Source organism: Lissotriton helveticus, chromosome 5_1, assembly GCF_964261635.1.
Source record: "Lissotriton helveticus chromosome 5_1, aLisHel1.1, whole genome shotgun sequence".
Classification (NCBI taxonomy): domain Eukaryota; kingdom Metazoa; phylum Chordata; class Amphibia; order Caudata; family Salamandridae; genus Lissotriton; species Lissotriton helveticus.
In genome coordinates, this window is record NC_136065.1 from 230,768,373 (window position 1) to 230,792,580 (window position 24,208).

Consider the following 24,208-nt stretch of genomic DNA (forward strand, 5'->3'; position numbering starts at 1 on the left):
TTTTCGGGTACCAACGTCTTGAACTAGTCGTCCAGGACCCTAGTGAGGCACTGCTGCTCCAGGGACTCAGGCAGACCAACAAGTTAAAGATTATTACGCTGCGATCTGTTTTCAGCGTCCTCTACTCTGTCCGTCATCTAGGACACCGAGGCGGATAGTTTGGACATCTGACTCTTAAGCGTTATGCCGTCTTTAGCAGTAGAGATACGCGTATCAACCTCCGTAGTTCTCTCCCCCACATTATGGAGGTCCTGACGCAGCAAGGAGAGATTCACTCAAAGGCCATCCACCTTGGACTCTAGAGCGTCCGTCCCTGGACTCCTGTATGGCTTTGAGAACCATATCTAAGTCCACAGTTCCCTGTTGCACCCCCAGACCCCGGATCCAACAGGCCCTCTCTCGCCCACAGGGGTCCATCGGCGGGACCATATTTTGATCCAGTTTTGTCTGGGCCGGGGGCTGCGGCAGAACTCCCCCCCCCCCCCCCCCCGCCCCATCCTTCAGGGCCAGGCAGCCAGTAAACAGTTATATGAGGAAGGCGGTTACACCCTCAGGTCAGGGTCCAGGACAGCCCAAGGTTTGAAAAGCACAGGTCACCCAGGCCACTATCGAGTAGGCATTGAAGGCAGAGCAGTGTCCAAAGGTGCCCTGCAGACACAGCTGCCAAGAAAAAGAGGAGGACCACCGCCTCCACCCCTCACCCTCCAGGGTACCAGACCGCCCCTTGATAGTCCAAATTCAGTTTCCCGGCTACTGCCCACTCCTCACAAGTGGCCAGGTCAGTCCACTCGTAGGTGGCCAGCTCCCATCTCCATCTGCCTGGCCTCTAATGTGTCCACAAGGTTGAAGGAAGGGGGGGTCTAATCCCCGGATCTGTTCTCCTCCCTCCAGATCGATGTTGCTGCACTGGATCGTGGACCGCCCGAGTCGTCAAGATGTTGGGGCGGGTGGCCCAAATGTGTTCATAGGCTCGCCACTATAAGCCACCCCCACAGCACTGGGCAGTTGGGAGGCCTCGCACGGGGTCAGAACCAGCCCGTTTCACACCACTGGGCACCACCAAGTGTGTCTCCATGCCCTGCTGCTCCACCAAGTCTGCATTGTCAGGTAGGATGGCACTTGAATATGACCGTGCAGTGGGAGCTTACTTAAAACTCAACCGCCATCTTGGCCACACACCCTTATCCCACCTCTTTAATCCACCACCAGACATTCAATATTTTACTCTTGCAGGTTATTTTTCATCCCTGCTTTGTCCTTTTGTCACTTTGTCCTCCTTTTCAGTTTTTCTCTCTTGCACTGGGGCAAGGTCTGTTGAGGAAAGATAACTGCTGATCCCCAAAAAATGAGTACCAGTTGGCCCCCACTATCAGTGTGATTTGAAGAATCCCTCGCATCCTGCACCTGTGCCATTTGGGATTGAAGCCTTTATTTTTGCCCCTGCATTATTTAAGCTCACGTTGGACCATTTAGTGAATTACTACATAGTTCCAACATCTTACCAGCAATATTCAGATGATGGACACAGCTGAACACAATAGCGTTTGAATATGTATGAATTCTATATGAAAAGCTAGCCTGGATGGACTGAAACTATTGTAAACAACTCCAGAACACAAAGAAAACTCCATTTCCCTATAGTTTGCCCTTAAAACCAGATGCATGTTCAAAACTGCCTGCCTGGTTCATAGTCTTGCACTCAAAATGCCGTCACTACCTGGGTCCGAGATTCCCCGAGCAGGAATGAGGCATTAAGGCAGGAGACTCAAATAATCAATTTTCTAAGTGCAGCAAGCCCTGCTATAATCCTTTGTTGGATGTTTTGGAAAAGGTCTCGAAATTCCTTCTCCAAAATCCACATTCACGATCTTCAAAGGGGACTTTTTGAAGTCACTCTTTAATTTTGAGAAGCGTCAATTTAAAAGTCCCTCTATTCTGAAGCTTTAGTCTTGCTTGTTGACAATTTTGTCATCTCTCCTTATGTGTACAAATGTATATTTGCCACATACCATTTATAGACTACATGTGCCCTACATTAATGACTCTTGCAATTCCTGCAGTTTAGCCCTTTGTTGATCATTTGTCGGTCAGAATTACATTTCTCTAACCCAAAACGCTCTTTGGGACTTGTTTTATGTTGAATTAAACTAAAATATAAGCAATGATCAGATAAAATAACAAGCATTTGCAATGCAATGGGTCTCGCAGTTACAAGAGTTAAAGCTATTGGCATTGTAAATGACAATGCCTTTTATTTATGTTTTTAAAACGAAAACATATATAAAAGGCATTGTTATTTACAATGTCAATAGCTCAAACTCGCCTAAATGCGAGACCTATTGCATTGCAAATCCTTATTTAAAAGATGTTCTCAGCCTCCACAAGTCTAGTCCTGCCCATAGCACTTAATTCGTCAAAAACATAATTAGCAGGCACCAGGGTATTTAACAAGAGGCAGTTCTTCCAAGTGCCTGTACCACTGTTACCGTCAAACCATCACACTGCAACAGATGTGACAATTTGGATTATTTCATGTCACAAAAGCTGTAAAAATGATGCCCTGTGGCATTGGCTGGGTGACCAGAGAGGCGTGTAGAGGACTCGTGGTCTGTTGGCCTCTTTACCACCCGTCTGTGGTGCAAGGCTGGGAGAACATTCATTGCAATGCCATCAATGGTGACCTATGAAGGGATGCATTCTGGGAGTTTCCTCGTCTGACAACCAGACATCTACCTAACCGAACCGCATTCATTACCAGAACTTCATTCATTACCAGAACCGCAGTCACCCGAACCTAATTCATTGCCAGAACCACTCTCACACGACCCCTACTAATTATCTGAACCTCACCCACCTAAACCTCGCTCACCCAAACATCATTCATTACCAGACCTCACTCATTACCAGAACCTCATTTATTAGCAGAACCTTGCTCACCTGAAACTCTTTCATTATCAGTACATCACTCATCTGATACCCGAAACATTACCAGAACCTCAGACACCTGAATCTCACTCATTATTAGAACTTAACTCACCCAAACCTCACCCACCCGAACCTCACTCACCCAAACCTCATTCATTCCCAGAACCTCCCTCTTATTTAGAACCTCATTCATTGCCAGAGCATCACTCAACCGAACTGCACTCATTACCAGAGCCTCACCCAAATCTCGTACATTACTAGAACCTCACTTATTACCAGAACCTCACTCATTACCAGAACCTCAGTCACCCGAAACTCATTCATTACCAGAACCTCATTCATTACCAGTCTCAGTCAGCCGAAACTCATTCATTACCAGAACCTCAGTCACCCGAAACTCATTTATTACCAGAACCTCATTCATTACCAGAATCTCAGTCAGCCGAACCTCAATTATTACCAGACCCTAAAATTATTACCAGACCCTAACTCACCCGAATCTCACTCATTACCAGATCCCCACCCACCCGAACCTCACTCATTACCAGAACCCCACTCCCCGAACTTCACTCATTACCAGGACTGTCATTACCTCGAGGGCGGTGTAGCGCGGGAGACTTGCGTTGGTGAGTGAAGTTTATCTGGATACATGGTATTTCCTAGGTGCATTTAAAAAGGTTTTCTGCATTTTTCTGCCACACATTTCTGTAGTTTGCCAAGTTTTTCTTACATTCCATTAAGTTGGTGGTAGCCAAGACCTGCAGATACCCCATGAAGGGGCGGGGTGGGGATTCACGAGGGCAGGGGTGAGGCGTTAGGACACCAGAGGGCCAGAAGCCTGGGTTGTGTGGTGTATGAAGTGTTGGTGTGTGATGTGTTGGTAGGTACAGCGCGTGACCCGAGCAGGAGCACAACACACTGCTGTGCGCGGGGATCCACGCTGGGTGTAGTGGAGGTGCGGGGGACCCCTGTTTGCTAGTGGTCCTGTGCCTCTAATCTCTTGCACGCACCCGGATGAAGGACTCATTCTTGTGGCTGAAAATACAGCGGCTGATGGGGAAATTTACAACGCGCTAATCTACTCCCTGAGCCTTAAACACAATCTTAAACGAAGAGACGGGAAGGCAGACACAAAACGAGGCACCCCCACGCGAAACACAGGGTAGGGAGAACGCTTTCCTCTAATTGCCCATACCATAAAAGGTTATATTTAAAGTTTTACAATCCACTTCTTATCACCATTATGTTTCTCTGATTATAAAGTGGTTTGGGAAGCGCTTTCTACTAGCAACACTTTAACGTGATTGTGTGCAAACTGAAAGGTGAGGGAGCGTTAAACCGTCACCCATGCCCATCGTATGGGGCACAGATCGTCAAAACAAGTGACCGATCATTTGCAGGCTCAGGTCTTTTTCGATAATGGGTGTTACTGTTGGGTTAAATCACTTCAGCCAGAAACTACTGCAAGCTCCACCTCTCGGAGGAGAGAAAGGCAACTGAAAACACCGGTTGTGCAGACAGAAAGCACAGGTGAGCAAACTGCTTTTTATTTTTATTTTAACCATTATGACATTTCATCAAAATGCCACAAAATTACACTTTTCTAAGCAATAATATTTACACACCTTGTATGTAGCCTTTTCTTTTCTGCAACCTGGCTCTGGCGCCTCCCGAGATTGCATGCCTCCCGTGGCCACGGCGGTGTGTTGGGGGCAGCAAACGGATAGGTCCCACTGGGCAGTGGCATCACTGTATGTACTGCCGACTCTTGCCTGCTGTTCCGTGCACCTCTGCCTCGCTTCCCAAGTGAGTTGCTTCCGGTCCGTGTCCTCTCCGGGACGAATGCCCCAACCTTCCCTCGATGCCGGCCGCACTCTGGTCGCAAGCCCAGCTGCTTTGGCGACTTCGCCCCCTAGCTGCCCCCAGCCGTTCCGCTGGCCTTGGCAGTGTACCTCAACGGCAACAAGCATGAGTGGCAGTACTGGGCACAGGGGGGGACGAACACCGGGCAGCAGGCACCCAAAACCCCCTCCCCCCGCAGCCCATGATATAGGGGTGGTGGGAACGGAGGTACGCCTTGTGGCATGTTAAGAAACTGTCCTCATTGCCCTAAGGCCGGATACAGTGAGCAGTAGAAGTGTCTCTTACATGAGGAAAAACAAGCAGCTCACAGCCCCGTCTCAGGCTCGGGATGAAGGGAACGGCAAAACTGAAAGCAGGCGCAGCTCCACATCCGGGTGGGGAGGAGACGGGCGAGGGCTGGCCGCGCATGCGAGGTAAATGTTACATTTCGCGTTCCCTGTGGCTCACGCGTGTGAATGGTGTATGCACCGCCTGTCCCCTTCCGGGGCTCCCGTGATGAAGAGGGAGCCACGGCACCAAAGAGGAAGTGAAGTGCGGGAGCTGAAGTCCTGGGAGAGCAGCAGATAGCAGTGCGGGGCTCAAATGCCTAATGAGGAAGCCCCGCATCGCCTGCCAAAAATTTGGAGGAGCTGGAGTGCTCCAGTACCGCGCCGCAACCAGCCGCGACACCGGGTGAGTTTGCACGTTTCCTCGGGAGGGGGAGGCCTTGGTCAGGCCAGGGAGCCGGTCTTAGTGGCGCGAGGAAAATGCAATAGCGGAAAGGAGCACTTTGAGGCGCAATGGCGGGCCGTGGAGCTCACGGCAGAGGGGGGAGGAAAATTGAAAGTAACTGCAGGAGGCTTGCAAGGGAGACAGGAGATGGGCACAGCGCGCAACTGTACGTGGTGAACGCGCGCGTTCTCTGATCCGACCTGCAGCCTGCGCGTGCCCATCTCCTGTCTCCCTTGCAAGCCCTTGAAAGCATAGTCGACGACTATAGGTCTCGCTGGCGACAGCGCTTCACGCTGCATCGCGAGGTGCGAGACCTAAAAACCTCAGAGTTTAAATGAGATGCTCTGAATCCTGATCGTGACATTTAGATCCAATACACACACATGCCTTTCAGTCATTAATCACAAAAACTGAAAGCCGCCATCTTAGTCAAGGTAGAAAACATATTGCTCAAACATTGAAACCTAACAGGTAGCAAAGCAACTCTTTCAACTTTTCTCTTTATTTAATGACTCCCAAAACATCATGTGTGCGCTTCAGCAAAAACATTTATTCAGAACCAAAAGAAGAGGTGCAAAATGAGAAACAACCTTTGGTTTCTTACAAATAAATGACAAGAGGCAGCCTGTGCTAACCTAGCATAATACAAGCAACAATGAATCCAAGGACAAAGAATAGATTCTTCTAAGTAAACTTACCCTATAACAGAAAGGCGCTCTGGAGCAGATATTGCACGGAAGGAAACCATTCAGTGTCACTGCATTGCAAACAACCAATATATTACCACAACCTAAAATGGTTCCCTCCATGTGAGCAGCTGCATTATTAATGGTCAGCTGCAGAGTGATGGGAAAATACATTATCTTCATAGTGTTTGTAGCTCTCTTATGCTTTGCATTTCCACATTTGCAACTAGTTAGGAATTGCCTCCACCAGAAGTGAGGATCGATCAATACTTCTTATGAGATCAAAAAAATTAAAAGGAAGATATCCTTTAAAAGAATTTGGGGGCATATTAGCAAGAACCTTAGGCGATAATTTTACTGAGGTTCTTGCTAATATGCCCCCAGGAGTCTTATGAGCACAAATGTTATTCTATGCAGGCGAGTTTACTGCATCCCCGAATGTTGACAGCAGCCATCACACCTGCTTCCTTTCCCCCTCACATGCAAAGTTTTGGCACAGCATATTCTAACTGAAGGGATGGCAAAAAAAGTGTTGTGAAGGAGGAGATTACAAGAAGAGAGCATGAAGGTTACTGTTCCTTCCACGTGGTCCTGTTCACCCTCCTTCCCAAAGAGAGTGCAATCTAACTTGATAATTTAAAAATGCTGATAGGAAAGAAGACAATCCATGCCAAAGTATACTCAGTGCCAAATTGTCAAACATACCTTTTCTGTAAGTTACACACACAGTGCAATACTTCAGACATAGTTTGGAATAACCCGTGTTCCTGCCCTACAAATATTTACTTTTAGGACATGCCTCAGCAAGGCTACCAATGCTGCCTCTGCACTTGTGGATTGAGCACAAAGTCTTTGGGAAGCATGAACTGTAATGTTGCAGAATTTGGAAATATAAGAAACTGTCCAGGGCACAAAAGTGACTTTAGCACAACTTATTGCTTGGTGCCAAATGTGACAATGTTTGGAGTATTTTATCCATGGCAGGTAAAGGATCAATGTTTTAAAGACATCCCGATTGTATAAGGTATTGCCGGCCAAAGATGCATAGATTCTAGGCTAAAAATCAAAAAGACAATCTCTAAACTTAAATTACATTCTAAAAATACCTTTAGAATGAAGCAAGGGACAATCTGGAGACAACCTTGTCCTTTTGGAAAAGTAAGGTTCTTCAGGTGAAAGGGTTGAACACTCCAATCATTCGGTCAGAGGTGTACCCCACCACAAATGGCAAGTAAATATACCTTTGTCACAAGCACAAATGGATTATACATGGACAAAGCCAACCCCACAATGAGGCTTTGCCGGATCCAATGGATGGAAAAAAGACCATTTATCTAATTTTCTAAATGTATATTTAAGTAAGCTGGAATGGCTGACTAACTTCAAAGGAAACAAGCCTTCTAGTTCAACAATAGTAGGAAGAAGAGAGGAATCAGCCCCTCTGACCCTGCTGGACTAACCCATCTGGAACTTGAAGTAGTGAAAAAGTTATTTTTCAGAAGCAGCAAAAGTTTTGTGATCCACATATGGTGATGCCACAATGGAGGCTATTAAAATTAAACCAGAATTGGAAGATCAATTCACTTTTGAAGAGTTTGAAAAACTCAGAAAATGGGAGCACAAAAAGGAATTTTCAAGGAAGATGCAGGACTCGAGGATTTTCGCCCCAAACCCAGACATAATTAAATCGAAGGGCACAGAAAGAACATAGTTCACTGTAGAGGAAACATCTCTTCTTTGGAAACTGTCAAAAATATTTTTTCCAAGTGCTCCCTTCATGTGGCACATGATGTAGACTGCTAAGGATGCTAGCTTCCACATTTCTCTACCCACAAAGATGGGATACTACCAGACAAATTATGCTGAGATCAGTTAAAATCTGCACTGCTAGATTGCGGAGATCAAGTTCCCCCTGTCTGTTTAGATACAATAGTTTTTTGTCTCGCTCCGAAGATGGGTCCATATCAGAATTGTTCTGGTCAGAGTCCAGTCCAAGATCGAAGTTTCTACAGGGGCAGTCACCTATACAGACTTGGCTAGTTTTCCCCAAGAGGAGAGGAAATGGTGTTTAGCTCCAGGTGGTTAATGTGTAGCTTTGACTGGGAGCGCCTGGAGGTCATGTATCTGATGGTCCCGATAGTGAGGTCCTATGATGTATGGAGAGGAGTGTAAACAGTGGCTGCAGAACACTGAAGGCTCAGTGCTAGAATCCACAAATGAAACAAGTAAGTCTGGGACCTGGCTGTGATTTTCTATTTTATAACAGTGTTTCAGAACTTGCATATGAAACCAGGCCAGTTGAACTCCATGGGACTAGAGAAGTCCTTTAGACTCTCAAGCTTCAGATTATTCACTGCCTGTTTCACAATTATATTTATTCTCGAGGCAAATGTGCAATATTATCATGGTTCCTGTAAACTGCAAAAGAATCACGTGAGACATTTGATCTAAAATTCCACAACACAGACTACATGCAGGTTTTCTAGGCAAGAAGCAGGAGACCTGACCTTAACCAGGCAATCATCTAAATAAGGGGACTAGTGATCTCCTTAAGGACTAAGATTGGCTACCTCTCATGAAATTTTCTTAGCGAAACCCAGCATAATTCAGACCAAATGGTATGCATTTGTACTAGCAGTGATGTTCTCCAGCGGCAAAATGTAAGAACTGTGGTTGCTTGCGTTTGACTGTGCAACGAAAATACATATCCTGGCGACAAAGATGTCATACCGTGTCTGCACGGTTTCTAGGTTTTGAGCTACTGTGCTGATAAGGGAAGATTTCACCAGTATCAATGTATTTAGTCACACAAGTAGAATGACTACCCCTCTGTCTTCTCTGGATCTATCCGGATTGGTCTTAGAAGTCGTTTTCAAATTTCTCCCAGGTTTTGACAATGCAGTCTTGGGGAACGTGATGGAGGGACCAACAAATAAAAAGGTTTGGGTAATATCCTACTTAGACAGGGGGGACAGCCAAAAACTATGGAAGGTACTCACTCAATTGAAAGCAAACAACTCAATGTTTGAACTCAATATGCAAGGACAAGGAGAACATCTCTTTTTAAGTTGCAACATTCCTTTTAGAGAAGCCATATCCGTTCCTGTGACATGGCACACGCAATTCCTACCCAGTCTGGAAGGAGATAGAGTCTGAAAACAAGGTAAACAGCATGTCCTCTTGCTTACCCTGTAAACTTGTGTCTCAAGGGAATGAATGAATTTAAACTAAGTATAACTATGACAGTGGTGGAATATCAACTAACTCTGGACTCAGAAAAACTGAGCCATATACCCCAGGCCACTACTTTGAAGGAAGTGTGTTGCCTATGTTCTGAAATTGTTCTTATCCACTGTCAACAACTATGATCAGACTACGCCACACTAGGAGGACATCCCATCGTTAGTTCGATCCTTTTATTTAGAAAATCTATGAACCCTGGGAGTTGCAGTCGTGGTGGCTCTCTTCAATGTACACATAAATACTTAAAGATCGGTCCTTGGTCACATAGAAACATTGGACACCCTAGTAGCAGCATTACAAATGGAGGAAGCAGTTTGTGAAAAAGAAACAAATCGAATGGTCACTTTAAAAGAATTGATATGTCTTTGGCTTATTACCAATAATAAAATGTACATCTGTTGGCAGCTTGCAAAAGTTGAGTAATCTAGAAGTGCATTTATGTCTAAAAGAGACTTTTATTTCTGTAGTCCTGATCCATTCCCCTACTACATCCTGGGTGGGTTTAGGTGCTCTACAGACTGTGAGAGAAAAGGTCAGCATCTCAAAGCAATAAATAACTATCAATCGTGAAGAAATTAAAACAAGTAGCATTTGTAACACACCAAATTTAGCACAGCAATTACAGTTTATGTAGTAGTGTCACATTTCAATGCAAATATGAAATGGGAAACCTCCTGAAGACACTGGGATATATATACACACACAGATCCGGTACTCCGCCGGTGTGCACGCCACTCTCCACAGGTCCCAGCGATCCTGAAGGAGACTTTTGCTGCTTAAATAAATATATATATATATATATATTTTTTTTTTTTACCCTGCAACCTTCTGTATGTCTAAATACATGATGATGAAAACCCCATCTTGTAGACTTCATTGTACTCACATTTTCAGTCGAAACAAGATAAAAAATAAAAAGCAACAAGTTTAAAACCCACAAACAAATAAAGAAAATGGCATTCTAAACAGAGATGTAAACACTATAGTACCCAGCATGCAACATACACAGTTCAATGTATCTAAACAGACGTAAAACACAATGGTACTGGACATGTGATATACACACTTCAATGCCACATAAATCTGCTTGTAGTTTTTCAGATCGGGGCTGCTATATATTTTTAGAGGTGAAGCCTTTAGCCTGCAACAATACATTCAGACAAAGGCAGATATGTTGAAGGCTGAATGGACATAGCTAAAGCCTTAGTGAGTACAACAACCTATTGATGAAGTAGGTTTGTAAAGTTCTGTTTTGCATTCATTGTGGTGGGGAGTGGTGTCAAACATCAATTGGGCAAGTGAACAAACTTCAAATGAGGGTAATAGCTCAGGTATGTTTGATGTCTGCCTGTTTTGACCAAATATGGATCGACTGAGTTGAAGACCTGCTCATCCACTAAGATTCTTTTCCAACAGAACATTGAAATTTCAGAAATTAGGAAATGTTACCTTTTATAAGTCTGATCCTCACAGGACCTGCAACATCACTCTTTTTTTTTTAACTGGTCAGGGCAGAGAGGAAGACAAGAGCAAAAATATGATGCATTTAAGTATGCACCATGTACGGTCCATTTAGTCTTTTATTATTGAAATGTTGTGATTCTGCCAGGTTTGCCATTCAGATTTCAGAACGGTACAATAACGTTTCAATACATTTAAGCCTTAAAAAAATGAAAAGACAACATTATCCAAGGCAGAAATGTTTAAGGATAAGCATGCAATTTTTCTATATACAGTAGGAATAAGAGGCAGTTATGTTTCATGTAATGGTTCCTCAGAAAAGTTCCAGTGTCCTTGGTCAACTTGTACATTAGTGCTGTCAATCTCTAAATTGTGAAGAGGCATCATTCTGACACAAGATACCCATTACTGCCCAAGTACACATACTGCAATATAAGGCAACTGGAAGTGAGCAGATCAACATTAAGCTTGTAAAGAACTAAACACAGAGAAGTAAAAACAGTAGCCTTTAACACTTTTATTCTGTGCTCCCAATGTACTAAAGTACTAGGGGAGATGATCAATACCAGCAGTTAAACTGCTGATATGTGGGTGGAGCTTCGGTAATCTTAGAGGTTGTAAGGTATTTGGATAAATTCAGCCATAACCAGAATATTTTAACCTAATTCAATTAAGTTACCCTCCATTTACATTATCTATTCCACGGGTGTTCCAGAGCTCATAACACTGCATACTGCTGTGACACTTGCTTTGTGTCAGGAACTTTTCTGGTTATTTATGATGGCTGTATATTCATTTGTACCACCCATTCCACATTTATAAGCCAATGGACCTTTGCTGGTACCTTGGAAATCAGCTGCTGACAATGTGGTAGACAGAAAGTGCCTCGTTGGTGTTCTACTACTAAGCAACCCTGAAAGGATGTTTATTCAGGCATGTAACTTCTGTTGATCATTCAAGCTTGCAATGGGAAGATATATTTTATTCTGAGCACTTCATACTAACAAAAGGCAGTATGTCTCCGCAAAGCATGCCATTTAATAAATTAGAAAGCAAAAAGGTGGAGTTTCACCTTTTTGCTTTCTAATTTATTAAATGGCATGCTTTGTTGGGACATGCAAGAACAAAGGTACCCCTTGGTTTCAATTTAGTGGTCTGGGAGAAAAGGGGAAAACAAGTCTACAGGTATATGCACCGCCCACTCGACCAATCACTAATTCACTTTGGCCACAGCTGGCTCTATTGGGCTATCCCTCAATTATGCATGATGCAAAAATGAGTCTTACAAAAAGTGTATACTTTTCATTCCTCATAGCAAAAATGTATTATTTTGTTTCTTTTATCTCTTTTTTTCAATTGTTTTACAATAACATACAAAAATTCAAAGAGGCATTATGGTACCTCTATTCGGTCTACAGATCATAGATAATTAATACCATAAATATTTACAAACCAGGCCTGGTTTTTCCAGCAGGCTGTACAACCACGGACATTTAAGAAGATTTATTCACCATGTGTTTCTAATCGCAAACCAATTCGTAGCTGGAAACTGATGAATGTATTGTGATGTGTGTATGAATTTGGTTGGTATGTTTTGACTGTATGTGAGGTGTGTACAAATGTGATTTTGGTATGGGGATATTTTTGAATTGCTTGGTTGTTTTGCAAATATTTATTGTATTAATTATCATTGATCTGTAAACCGAATAGAGGTACCATAATGCCTCTTTGAATTTTTTTATAGACAGATAACAAAAAGAAAAAAATGATGGTTTCACCATTTATGAAATGTTATTGTAAAAATAATTGAAACAAAGAGATAAAAGAAACAAAAAAATACATTTTTACTATGGAGGAATGAAAAGTATACACTTTATGTAAGACTAATTTTATCATCTTACATAATTGAGGGATAGCCCAATAGAACCAGCTGTGGCAAAAGTGAATTAGTGATTGGTCGAGTGGGAGGTGCATATACCTGTATGCTTTGCGGAGACATACTGTCTTTTGGTTGTATGACCTGCTCAGAATAAAATATATCTTCCCATTGCAAGCTTGAATGATCAACTGAAGTTATATGTCTGAATAAACATCCTTTCAGGGTTGCTTTGTTTGTAGTACAACACCTAAGAGGCACTTTCTGTCTCCAACAGTGTCAGCAGCTGATTTCCAAGGTACCAGCAAAGGTGGGATGGGTGATACAAATGAATATAGAACCATCATAAATAACCAGAAAAGTTCCTGACACAAAGCAGTGTCACAGCAGTATGCAGTGTTATGATCTGTGGAACACCTGTGGAAAAGATAATGTAAATGGAGGGTAACTAAATTGAATTAAGTTAAAATAGTCTGGTTCTGACCGGTTTTTCTAGATTTATATATAAATTAATACAATATTGAGATTTGTATAGAAGTAGGTATCAGCAGTTTCCTGGGTATCTAACTTTTTTTTTTTAATAGTTTTTTTTATTTTTTTATAAATATTTTTATTGAGAAGTTGCATGACAGACTACACATCCAATACTCAGATGTGGGTATCTAACTTTTAAAAAGATTTTTAATCTGTATCAATAAGGGACCCAGTAATAGTTCCAGGGCTGCCGACACATACATGGTGGATGACGACAGGCAGCGATCCTGATCCTGCAGGCGAAAACACAAATGCTTCAATGAATGAAGATTCAAATGCCAGAGTCTGCCCAGGCAGAACAGTTACACAGAATGTACATACTGGGGACATGTGGATTACAGCAGGAGCAGGATGAGTCTCTGCCTTTGGCCAAAATAAATAACAAAAGGAAGGCAATGGATGGGAATATTTTGCCATAACTGAATTATTGCCATTTCGTTTTTTTTTTTTAAATCAGGAAGGAATTTATTGTGTTTGCCATAGTGAAAGACTTCCATTTGCATAAAATAGTGGGTATTTGTTGCGTAAGAGATGCCAAGTGGCATCGTATATAAACATAACATTGCTTGAGATGGCCAGAAAGCCAATCGAAAGCCAGACATGGGAATCATTCTTTTGGGAATATCTATCCATCTAAATTCTAACATTCTGTATAGTGTTTGTGAATGCGCCCTCCTGATGTTATGGCTAATGACTGCAGCTAAGTAAAGACTTGCTGCTGCTGCTACTGAGGTGCAGGGCTTGTAAAAAAGTGTCTGACAGTGCAGGACCTGCAGACTCATGAGGAGCGAGGCTGTACAGGTTTTTTCCTGCAAGCAGGTTCCGTGGCAATGGAGGCCACTTTTCCTAAAGAAACATTTCAGTGGCCACAACTACATTGGCTGTACACTATAGAGAAGTCCCCAAAGCAAACTACTAGTGGCTAAATACAACTTTGGTGGTCTTGGAGCAGAGCCGCCACCCCGCTCCAAGACCTCCAAAGCAGTACTGACACTTGCCGTCACATTACAACTTTTTTAGTCTCTGGCGGACAGATCTTTGGCAGTCCCATGGTGGTACCTATGAAACAGACAACACAATGGGAGCGTCAAACCAGGTCCTGCATTGCATGGACCGGTGCAGTCCATGCCATGCAGGACCTGTGGTGCATGCACACAGGGGGGCACAACATATGCACCCTTGTGTGCACCCCATGGCCCTGAGGGTCCCTTTTGCTTCCTCTGTGCCACAGTTTTCATGGTGGTCTCACTGCCATCAAAACCGTGGGGGAGAGGAAATTCGTAATATGCTTATAACCACTGTGGCCTCAAGACCGCCGCAGCGATCCCATGGCAGTCCGACCACCCAAATTGTAATAAGGTGGTTGGCCCACCAGTGCGGCGGTGTCCGCACCGCACTCATGGCTACGGCGGTCCGATGCCATAGTCATAATTAGGCCCTAGGTTCTACTGTTGTTTTTACTGCTATACATTTAATTTGCAGTAACCCATCCTTCATTGAAGTACCTTTATGTCGCACCAAAGGACCCATAATGCTCATCATAAAGTACCATTTTATATATTCCACAGTGCATGGGCCTTTTTAGGGACAATTCCTGTCAGTAACCCTTATCCTTAATGCAGTACGTCAAACATTGCTGGCTCGCTCTTCTTCAAAGTTTCCTTCAAACATATATGCTGTAAACAAAGTTTCTTACTGGAATGCAACCAAGGCAACAAACCAAATGTAAAGCTTCAAGAAACAGAACCATGCTTCAAAAAAGCGTATGACAACTTAAAAAAGAAAATATTTTCATAAGTGCCTCTTATTTAAACTTTCGTTAGAACTTCTGGAGGAGCCCTACCTGAAGACCGGTTTAAAACTGACCTTCTAAAAGAGACACTCTTTCTTTACTTGCTAATATTCCTCAGCAAGGCAGACTCCGTGAAATATAAGCATGTGACAAGTCTATTAGCAGCAAACTGAAAACTATTATGTAATTATATCAAGTGAGTGTTGTAGCAGTATTTACTATGTACAGTTAACAGATGTATACTTTTAACAACCGAGCTTGCAATTAAGCTGCTCTGACCAATCAACCTCCTGCTTATAGGAAAGAAATACAATAAGAACATTTAAAATAAAACCAGGTTCACAACAGGCTGTCTGGCTTTAGCTTCTAGGATTCATAAGCCACGAGAACAACAGCTTTCGCGGCTTGGGTTTCTTGGCTTGCAACAGCCGGTTCATTCGTGGGGAGCGCCATACTTTGATGGTGGCATCATCACTTGCAGTCAGTAGCAGCTCCTGGTCCGTGGGGCTGAAGACAACAGAGTTCACCACATCCTCATGCTGCAGTTTTGCCAAGCAGATGTTGTAATGACGGTCCCAGATGTAACCATGACGGTCCTCAGCGCCACTGTAGTAATTATACAGATAAGAGGTAAGAAACATTAGGGTCACTTGATAAAGACCAGGGGCTCCACAAAAGTGTACCTGTTCTATTTGGATATATATTTTTTACATTATAATTCACCACAAACAATATCAATTAAATATAGAATAAGCAGATGGTGGTGAACAAAGTCCACCATTTAGGTTTCAGATTACAGGTCTACGAGAGTGGGAGGGGTGTACCCGGAGTGGGTCCCCTGGTTAGGTGTTCAAGCTGACGAGCAAACCCCTGATGAATTTATGCATGACTGGCCCTCTGTTCCACTGCAGAGAAGAAACAGCTTTGCTTCACCCCTGTGGGACAGTGACCTTCTGAGGAAGGTGTGAGAGCTAAAAGGATTTCGCACATGAGCATTCCTGGGCATTGAGTCTCTTGGAGAAATTTGGAAGGGTCAAGAAATGGTAGATTTCCAGAGACTGCAGGCAGAATACCAAATGTCAGACACCGCGAAATTCTGATACATCCAACTGAAACTGGGAGAGCACATACATCAACATACACCGCTGGAAGGCAGACTCCTAGCAGACCCAATAGCAGAAAAGGCAACCTCCCTAATAAATAAAAAAATAATGACTAATACTTCAGACCCACTAGTGTCCCTGAGGGGCAAATGGGAGGGGGATGTTGGGATCCGAGAGGAAGATGACTGGTTGGAAGTCATACACAGTCTAACAGAAGTAGCTATCACGGCCCGCTTTAGGTTGATAGAAATTAGAATAATACACAGATCATACACGACCAGATTGATACTTTTTAGAATGGGCAAATGCGTCTCAATACATGTGCAAGAGGCCGTGGGGAGGCGGGTACCTTTTTCGACACACTATGGAGTGGACCTGTGCCGCAGATATTCTGGAGGGCAATTACAAAAGTGATGTCCAAAGTGGTCAGAGAGTCGCGATGGAGGCAAATGGCACCTGTTAAATGTAACGGGGACATGAAATGGTCAAGGTATATTGAATTGTGACTAATGCTAGCTGATATGGTGGCCAAGAGGAACATTGCCAGAATGGGGTGGGGGGGGCACAGCCACCTATAGTGAGGGACTGGGCGCAAGACCTGGACTGGTGTTGTGCAGCAGAGAAAGTCATGTATCAAGCTCAGGGATGTCTTGGCAAATGGGCCAAAGTCTGATGGAATGGGGTGAAGTACAGAGAGCTGTAGACATAAGGTATATGAAAAGGCTGCTGGGGAGGAGGGAAAGACAGGACTTGATTGATCCTAAAGGGCGTTGGGATTGCTAACCGGTCAAGAATGAGGCATATACAACTTATACAGGGGGAAATTCTCGGTGCCTTGAAAACATCGACCTCGGCATGCAGAGTATAAGAACACTCAATATAAATGCTGCTAAAATAACAACCTCAATTCACTATATTTTCCACGAATAAGTCAGAAACATAAGTAGCATGCAGATGCTCTGCCACTAACAGAATGAACATTTTCCACTTTTTATTGACACAGAGGGAGTGGATTCGTTAGCTGTCAAAGCCCATCATCAGGAATGTGGGCAACATAAATGAGGAGGAACGCACATTGACTTTTTGTGATTTGTCATATATATTTTCAATGACTTTACCACATATATCTGTATTTTCTGACAGTCCCACACTTCCTGTATCACTTAAAGCCTGCTTCATTTAGGAGTAAGTTTAGAATACTCAGATTCTCCAGTGTGTTTGAAAGAAACACAATTTTTTCATAAAAAACATGCGTTCATTTGAAGAATAAATATTTCTGCATAATCTGAAATATAAACCTATGCATGTGGATTTTCTGCAACACTGAGAATTTAGGATTGCAGTATCAATCAATCAATCAAAAATACGTTTATTATGACCATTTGGTCTTTAAACTGCATATACCATCATAAAACAGCTAAAAATACAATAATTTAAAATTTATAAAAATACCTAGAACCAAGAGTTCAAAATACCTAGAACCAAGAGAGGAATGCAGTAAACTTGGGGACATTTGTGAATAAGTTCTAAATCGCCCAGTGTTTTTCATAATAAAAACCATGGCCTGCAGAGGGAGACATCTGCAGCAGAAAACTATCTTGCCTTCATCTCCCACAGTAATTTTACATTGACAGATATGCTGGCAGCAGTGATGATGTGATGTTAACCTGATTCATTAGGTTCTCCATTGTGCACTTATGATAAGGGGTGCTGCAGGGGAGGAGGTATTGTTGGGCCGGTGCTCTGGTAATGATTGCCATCACTGCACTTACGGTACAAAAGGGGGTGGTGATGAACGGAGCATCTGAACCAATCAAACACTCACAGCCAGTCAAAAGAGTCTCTTTCTGACGCCGTCACTGGGCTCGACGCCAGGCTCGGTTAGGGAGAGTGCAACCTAGCAGCCACCTTAGGAAGGCTTTCTCTGCCGTGAGGTTAATCACGAGTAACATGCCCACAAAGGCGATATTACAGCAGCTGGAATTCGAAACTTAGTCACTATGCATAAATAATTCGTACAGAATGCGTACATCCATAAGTCCTAATATACGCTCTTTTTACTTTCGTTTTCTAAAGCTATCAAGCAGGCTTCTTTTTAAAAGGTTGATTGATTTCTTGCTTGATGCGGATTCAGATAGCACAACTTAGCCCCAAGAAAAATAGTAATTTACTTCGAGCAAATCATCATTAACTATGAGAAGGAAAATTGTTCCTTATTTTAAACCTCAAAATAAAGTCTGAACGATTCTGTCCTATGCAGCTATTTGTACATACAAACACTATATGTACTACTTACTTTTGGAATAAAGTAATAGCGGTCCAACTCCCGTAGTATTTGAACAATGGACAGGGGTTCCGAAAATAACAATTTACTTCCAGTTACCGGAACAAGCGCCCGACTTCCTGCTGGCATAAAAGGCCCCATAATGAAGATAAGAAAGCTTTTACGCCAGCAGTAAGTCAAGTAAGCCAGTCTGAAAAGGACGGGGCTTATAGAGAAAGAAGAACGTCACTAGGAGCTCTTCTCCAACGGCTGGCCACCGTTTTGCATGAACGGTGACGCCAACCAATGGAAAAGAGGGGCGGGGCTTAAGCTCGCTAGTGAAAATCCCTCTATGTCATTAAGTCTCGCCAGCTCGACTGCACATGTGCGCAGTCTTTCGCAGGCTGGGACCTATAAAAAGAGACTATTGGCAAAAACAAACATGAAGTCTACAGAAAAAAAAAAGAACAAAAACATTGTTGAAAGATGCCCTATTTTAAACCAGCACATCCACCGTCAAAGGATGGTTAAAGGCTATAGTTCGTATTACTTAAACGGTGTGTCCAATATCACACAAATAGAACAGCAGAGAGATACAACCTCAGGAACCTTTGGTCACAGTAAGTTGTGCATCAACCATATTTGTGTAGTACCTTGCTACAAAGTCTCGGCTGACATCCAAAAAGATGAAGAAGCACTCATCATTTGGAGTAAACGCGCGGTGTGAACGAAGTGTCCTCTTCACTTCTTGCATGGTCTTCAAGTCATAGACGTGCAGGTCGATCTCTTCAGCAATTGGGGGTGGTTGCATGGGGTCAGAGATCACACAGTCACTTGGCCAGGCACGGCTGTTCACATATAGATACCTGAAAAGGAAAGAATATGTAACGCCATGCTCCCAGCCAGCTACGTCAGACATTGATAGTGTGTGCAAGGTAATAATGGCAAGCTAGTATATCTGTACTGTAAAACATCTAAATCAGCTCAAATAAAGTATAATTAGAAATTTAGACTAATGACAAATGTACCTGTTGTAGGAGAGAAAAAATTAACCTTTATTTTAAAGCTCCAATCATCTTAGTTTTTAACTTTTGTGTTACTACACTGGAAGGCCTCAGCATGAAGAATTAATTTATTAGAGTGGATGGTCTGATTCCTGATGCATGTTCACCAGCAGTACTTCCATACATGTTGGAGGTATAAATAAAAAAAGACCACAACTTCAGAAAAAGGCAGGGTTAGTAGGTCTAATATGAATCAGGTCAAGACATCATGCTACATGTAAGGAACATTCCTTCTCCGAGGCTGGGATGGGTTCTAGATTCAATTTTGAGCAGTACCCAAAACACAGGAAGAGACTATGTGGAGTCAAATGATTAGCTGAAGAAGTTCTTAAAGAATGACTGCCCAACACCTAGGTTTCCTTTGATACATCAAATTACAAAAAGGAAAATGCTACTTACCACTATGCATCTGCTCTTGGCATGTAGAGCTGCAGAGTTACACACTGTGCATTGATCACCACCTAGTGTTGGGCCCGGATGTTTGCTGTTTGTTTTTGTCCTGAAAAGTTCTTTGGAAGTCACGAGATAGGTGACTCCTCCTTTGGACCACATTGTGCATGGGCATCGGCTCCATCCTCAGATTGTTTTTCGCCATTAGGGAAATGATGGAGCTTTGCAAGAAAAGGAAGGATGTCCATGTAAGCTGTATCTAATTATGATAATACTGGAACAGACAAGGGTAGCCGGGGAGGCGGGTGGGCGTGTGTAACTCTGCAGCTCTACATGCCTAGCACAGATGCATACTGGTAAGTAGCATTTTCCGTTCGAGGCATATGAGCTGCAGATTACAAACTGTGCATAGATTGTAGAGCAGTACCCACTCTTAGCGGCGACCACCCCTATCTGTTGCAGTAGTTTGAAATAGTGTTTTGAGAACAGCCTGGCCCACATTAGCTTGTTGTTTGGTTTGCACATCTACACAATAGTGTGCGGTGTAGACCATGTAGCTGCTCTGCAGATGTCTTCTAGGGGAATGTTCCCTAAAAATGCCATTGAAGCCTCTATTTTTCTTGTAGAGTGGGCTTTAGGAGGAACAGATAACGTTTGTTTTGCTTTGTGGTAGCAAATTTGTATGCATTTGACAATCCATCTGGCTTTCGCAGATTTTGATATGGGATTACCCTTATGTGGTGGTGAGAAAGACACAAAAAGTTGTTTGGTCTTATGAAAGGGTTGTGTTCTCTCGATGTAGTATAGCAATGCTCTTTTGACATCTAGAGTATGAAGAGCTCTTTCTGCTACTGTCTGTGGCTGCGAGAAGAAAACGGGCAGTTCCACAGATTGATTGAGGTGGAAGGGAGAAATGACTTTGGGTAGGAATTTCTGATTAGTACGGAGAACAACCTTATTATGATGCATTTGCAAGAAAGGTTCTTGAATGGTTAGTGCTTGTAGTTCACTAACTCTCCACAGAGAAGTAATAGCTACTAGGAACGCAACCTTCCATGTTAAAAATTGTAGTTCACATTTGTGTAAGGGTTCGAAGGGAGGTCCCATTAGTCGTGTGAGAACAATGTTTAAATTCCACACAGGTGAAGGTGGTACTCTGGGAGGAATTATTCTTTTAAGGCCTTCTATAAAGGCTTTAATAGCAGGCACTCTGAACAGAGATAGATGCTGTCTGTTTTGCAGATATGGAATGGAATGGAATGGAAGCGGTTTTTATAAAGCGCAAAAGCTACCCTGAGGCGTCCTAGCGCTGTGGACTGGTATGTGTGCTTGAGAAATAGAAATGACTTTATTGCAGCAAGATGCAGTCTAATAGACGTGTAGGCTAAGTTACATCTTTGGAGATGCAGTAAGTATCCTATGATGTGTTGAATAGACACATCTAGGGGATTAATATTGTTGTTGTGACAATATATTACAAAGCTTTTCCACTTAGCTGCATAACATGCTCTAGTGGTTGGACGTCTAGCTTCTTTTATGACATTCATGCAGTCTGGAGGAAGGTTAAGATATCCAAATTCTCGGATTTCAGGAGCCAGATCGCAAGGTTGAGCGGAGATGGGTCCAGGTGCCTGATCTCTCCACGGTTATGTGTTAAAAGGTGTGGAGACAGGCATATTTTTTGGTGCGGCACTACAGACAGTTGTAGCAGTGTGGTGTACCACGGCTGTCTGGCCCACGTTGGAGCAACTAGGATGAGGGTCAGAGAATGCTGCTGTAGTTTGCGTACTACTAGTGGCATGAGTAGTAGAGGTGGAAAAGCGTACGCAAATATGTTTGACCAGTTCATCCATATCGCATTGCCTTTGGACAGTGGGTGTGGATATCTGGCTGCGAAGCTTGGGCATTTGGCGTTTTCGTGGGTGGCAAAGAGGTCTATCTGAGGTTGTCCCCACATCTGAAAGAATGGTTGAAGAACTTGCATATGAAGTTCCCACTCGTGGGTCTGTTGTATCTGACGACTTAACAGATCCGCTATGGTATTTTGTACTCCTGGAACATGCTGGGCTAGAAGGAATATGTTTTGAGGTATAGCCCACCGCCATATGTCCTGTGCTAGTTGAGAGAGTTGCAGGGAGTGTGTTCCACCCTGTTTCTGTATGTAATACATGGCTGTTATGTTGTCCATGCAGACTAACACAGCTTTGTTTGATAATTGCTTTTGGAAAGCTTTTAGTGCTAGGAATATAGCTAGTAACTCCAGATGATTGATGTGGAGTAACTTTTATTGCAGTGTCCACCTGCCTTGCATGGTGTGTTGCAGTAGGTGGGCCCCCCAGCCGGATAACGATGCGTCAGCTGTCAAGATTATCGGAGGAACTGGCTCTTGGAGCGGTCGTCCCTTGAAAAGGTTTTTGGTGTTCCACCACCGCAGAGAGCAATGAGTCAGACCGTCTACCAACACTAGGTCTGTTAATTGACCTTGAGCCTTGTTCCATTGACGTGATGGGCACTCTTGTAGAGGACGCATTTGAAGTCTAACATGGGGCACTATGAAAATGCAAGAGGCCATCATCCCTATGAGCTGCATGAACACTCGTGCTGGAAGGGAGTGTTGTGGCTGACACTTTGTGAGAAGAGTTTGCATGCTGGCTATCCTTACTGGAGTGGAATAAACTAGCGCTGTTGAGGCGTTTATTGTGGCACCGAGGTACTGTTGTACTTTGGATGGTTGCAGATGAGACTTGGTGTGGTTTACTGTGAACCCCAAGTTGTGGAGCAGTTGGATTGTGGCATGAGGGTGTTCCACACACTGGTTGTATGAGCTGGCTTTTATGAGTCAGTCGACGAGGTACGGGAAGACATAGATGTGATGTCTTCAGAAATCTGCTGCCACTAATGCTAGGCACTTGGTGAATACTCTTGGTGCTGTTGTGACTTCGAATGGGAGTACTTTAAATTGATAGTGCAGCCTGTCTATTACAAATCTGAGATACTTCCTGTGAGCCTTGTGAATGGGAATGTGGAAGTATGCGTCCTTGAAATCTAGAGTAGCAAGGTAGTCGTTTTGTAACAGGAGAGGAAGGACTTGTTGGAGTGTGACCATGTGAAAATGGTCTGACTGTATGTATATGTTTAGCGGTCTGAGGTCCAGAACAGGCCTTAGAGAGCCAGCCTTCTTTGGGATAAGAAAATATAGGGAGTAAACCCCTTTGTTTTGTTGGTGCAGAGAAACTGGTTCTATTGCACTTTTTTCTAGCAGAGATATTACTTCTTTCTTTAACAGTGATAGATGTTTTGTGACATTGGACGCTGTTTTAGTGGTATGTTTGGGGGAGGGTAGATGTTAGTTATAGACAGTAACCTGAATAATTTGTCGCACCCACCTGTCTGATGTGATGTTGGTCCAGGCAGGAAGGAATTGTTGCAGTCTTCCCCCCCACAGGAGTGGAATGTTGGGGGGGGGGGGGAGGGGAGGGGAGGAAAGTCATTGGGTAGGGGTGGAGGCAGAGCGGGAGTTGTTAGTTTTTGCCTCTGCCTTTGTTGTTGTTACCCCTGTAACCCCCTCTCTGGTAGCCCTTAGTGTATGTGGATTGGCTAGGGATCTTGTAGGAAGTGGAGGGGCTTTCGGAGTAGCCTCTTGTGTTGCCTCTATATGATGAGCACGAAAAGAACGTCTGGGAGCTTGCAGCTGCAAGGCTCCCATAGATTTTGCTGTGTAGGTGTCTTTTTTAATTTTCTCTAAAGACACATCGACATTAGGGCCAAATAAATGTGTCTCATCAAATGGCTGATTAAGGATGGAATTTTGTACCTCAGGTTTAAAACCTGAAATACGTAGCCAGGCATGTCTACGCAAAAGGGTACTGGTATTGATTGCCCTTGTGGCAGTATCTGCAGCATCTAGGGCACAACAAATGGAAGTATTAGTAATATTTTTACCTTCTTGTATGAGTTCATTGGCCCTATTTTTATACTTGTCTGGTAGATGCTGCTTTATGGATTCCAGTTCATCATAATGTGCCCTGTCATATCTTGCCAACAACGCTTGGGTATTGGCAATGTGCCAAATGTTAGCTGCCTGTGACACTGTTCGTTTACCGGAGGCGTCACGGAGCTTAGATTCCTTGTCTGGTGGTGAGACCTCACCTGATGTTTGTGAATTGGCACGTTTACGTGCGTTAGAAACTACCAAGGAATCTAGGGGTGCTGGGCCTCTAAAGTAAGCTGGATCAGTAGGGGCAGCTTTGTACTTTTTCTCAATGCGGGGGTTGAGGACTCGAGCCCTGACAGGATC

The 24,208-nt window shown here is 43.5% G+C and overlaps 1 protein-coding gene across 5 annotated transcripts in view; it reads right to left on the reverse strand.

Moving 5' to 3' along the window:
• Window positions 1-13,737: 13,737 nt before the first annotated feature.
• FBXW5 (F-box and WD repeat domain containing 5) overlaps window positions 13,738-24,208 on the reverse strand; it is a 170,858-nt gene continuing 160,387 nt past the window's right edge. For all 5 annotated transcript variants that reach the window (XM_078642084.1, XM_078642081.1, XM_078642082.1 and 2 more), the window contains 2 exons: window positions 19,111-19,323; window positions 13,738-15,697 (listed from right to left, as the gene is read on the reverse strand). In XM_078642084.1, coding sequence (XP_078498210.1) covers window positions 15,451-15,697; window positions 19,111-19,323 — 460 coding nt within the window. In that variant the 3' untranslated portion in view covers window positions 13,738-15,450. The remainder of the gene's footprint in view (window positions 15,698-19,110; window positions 19,324-24,208) is intronic.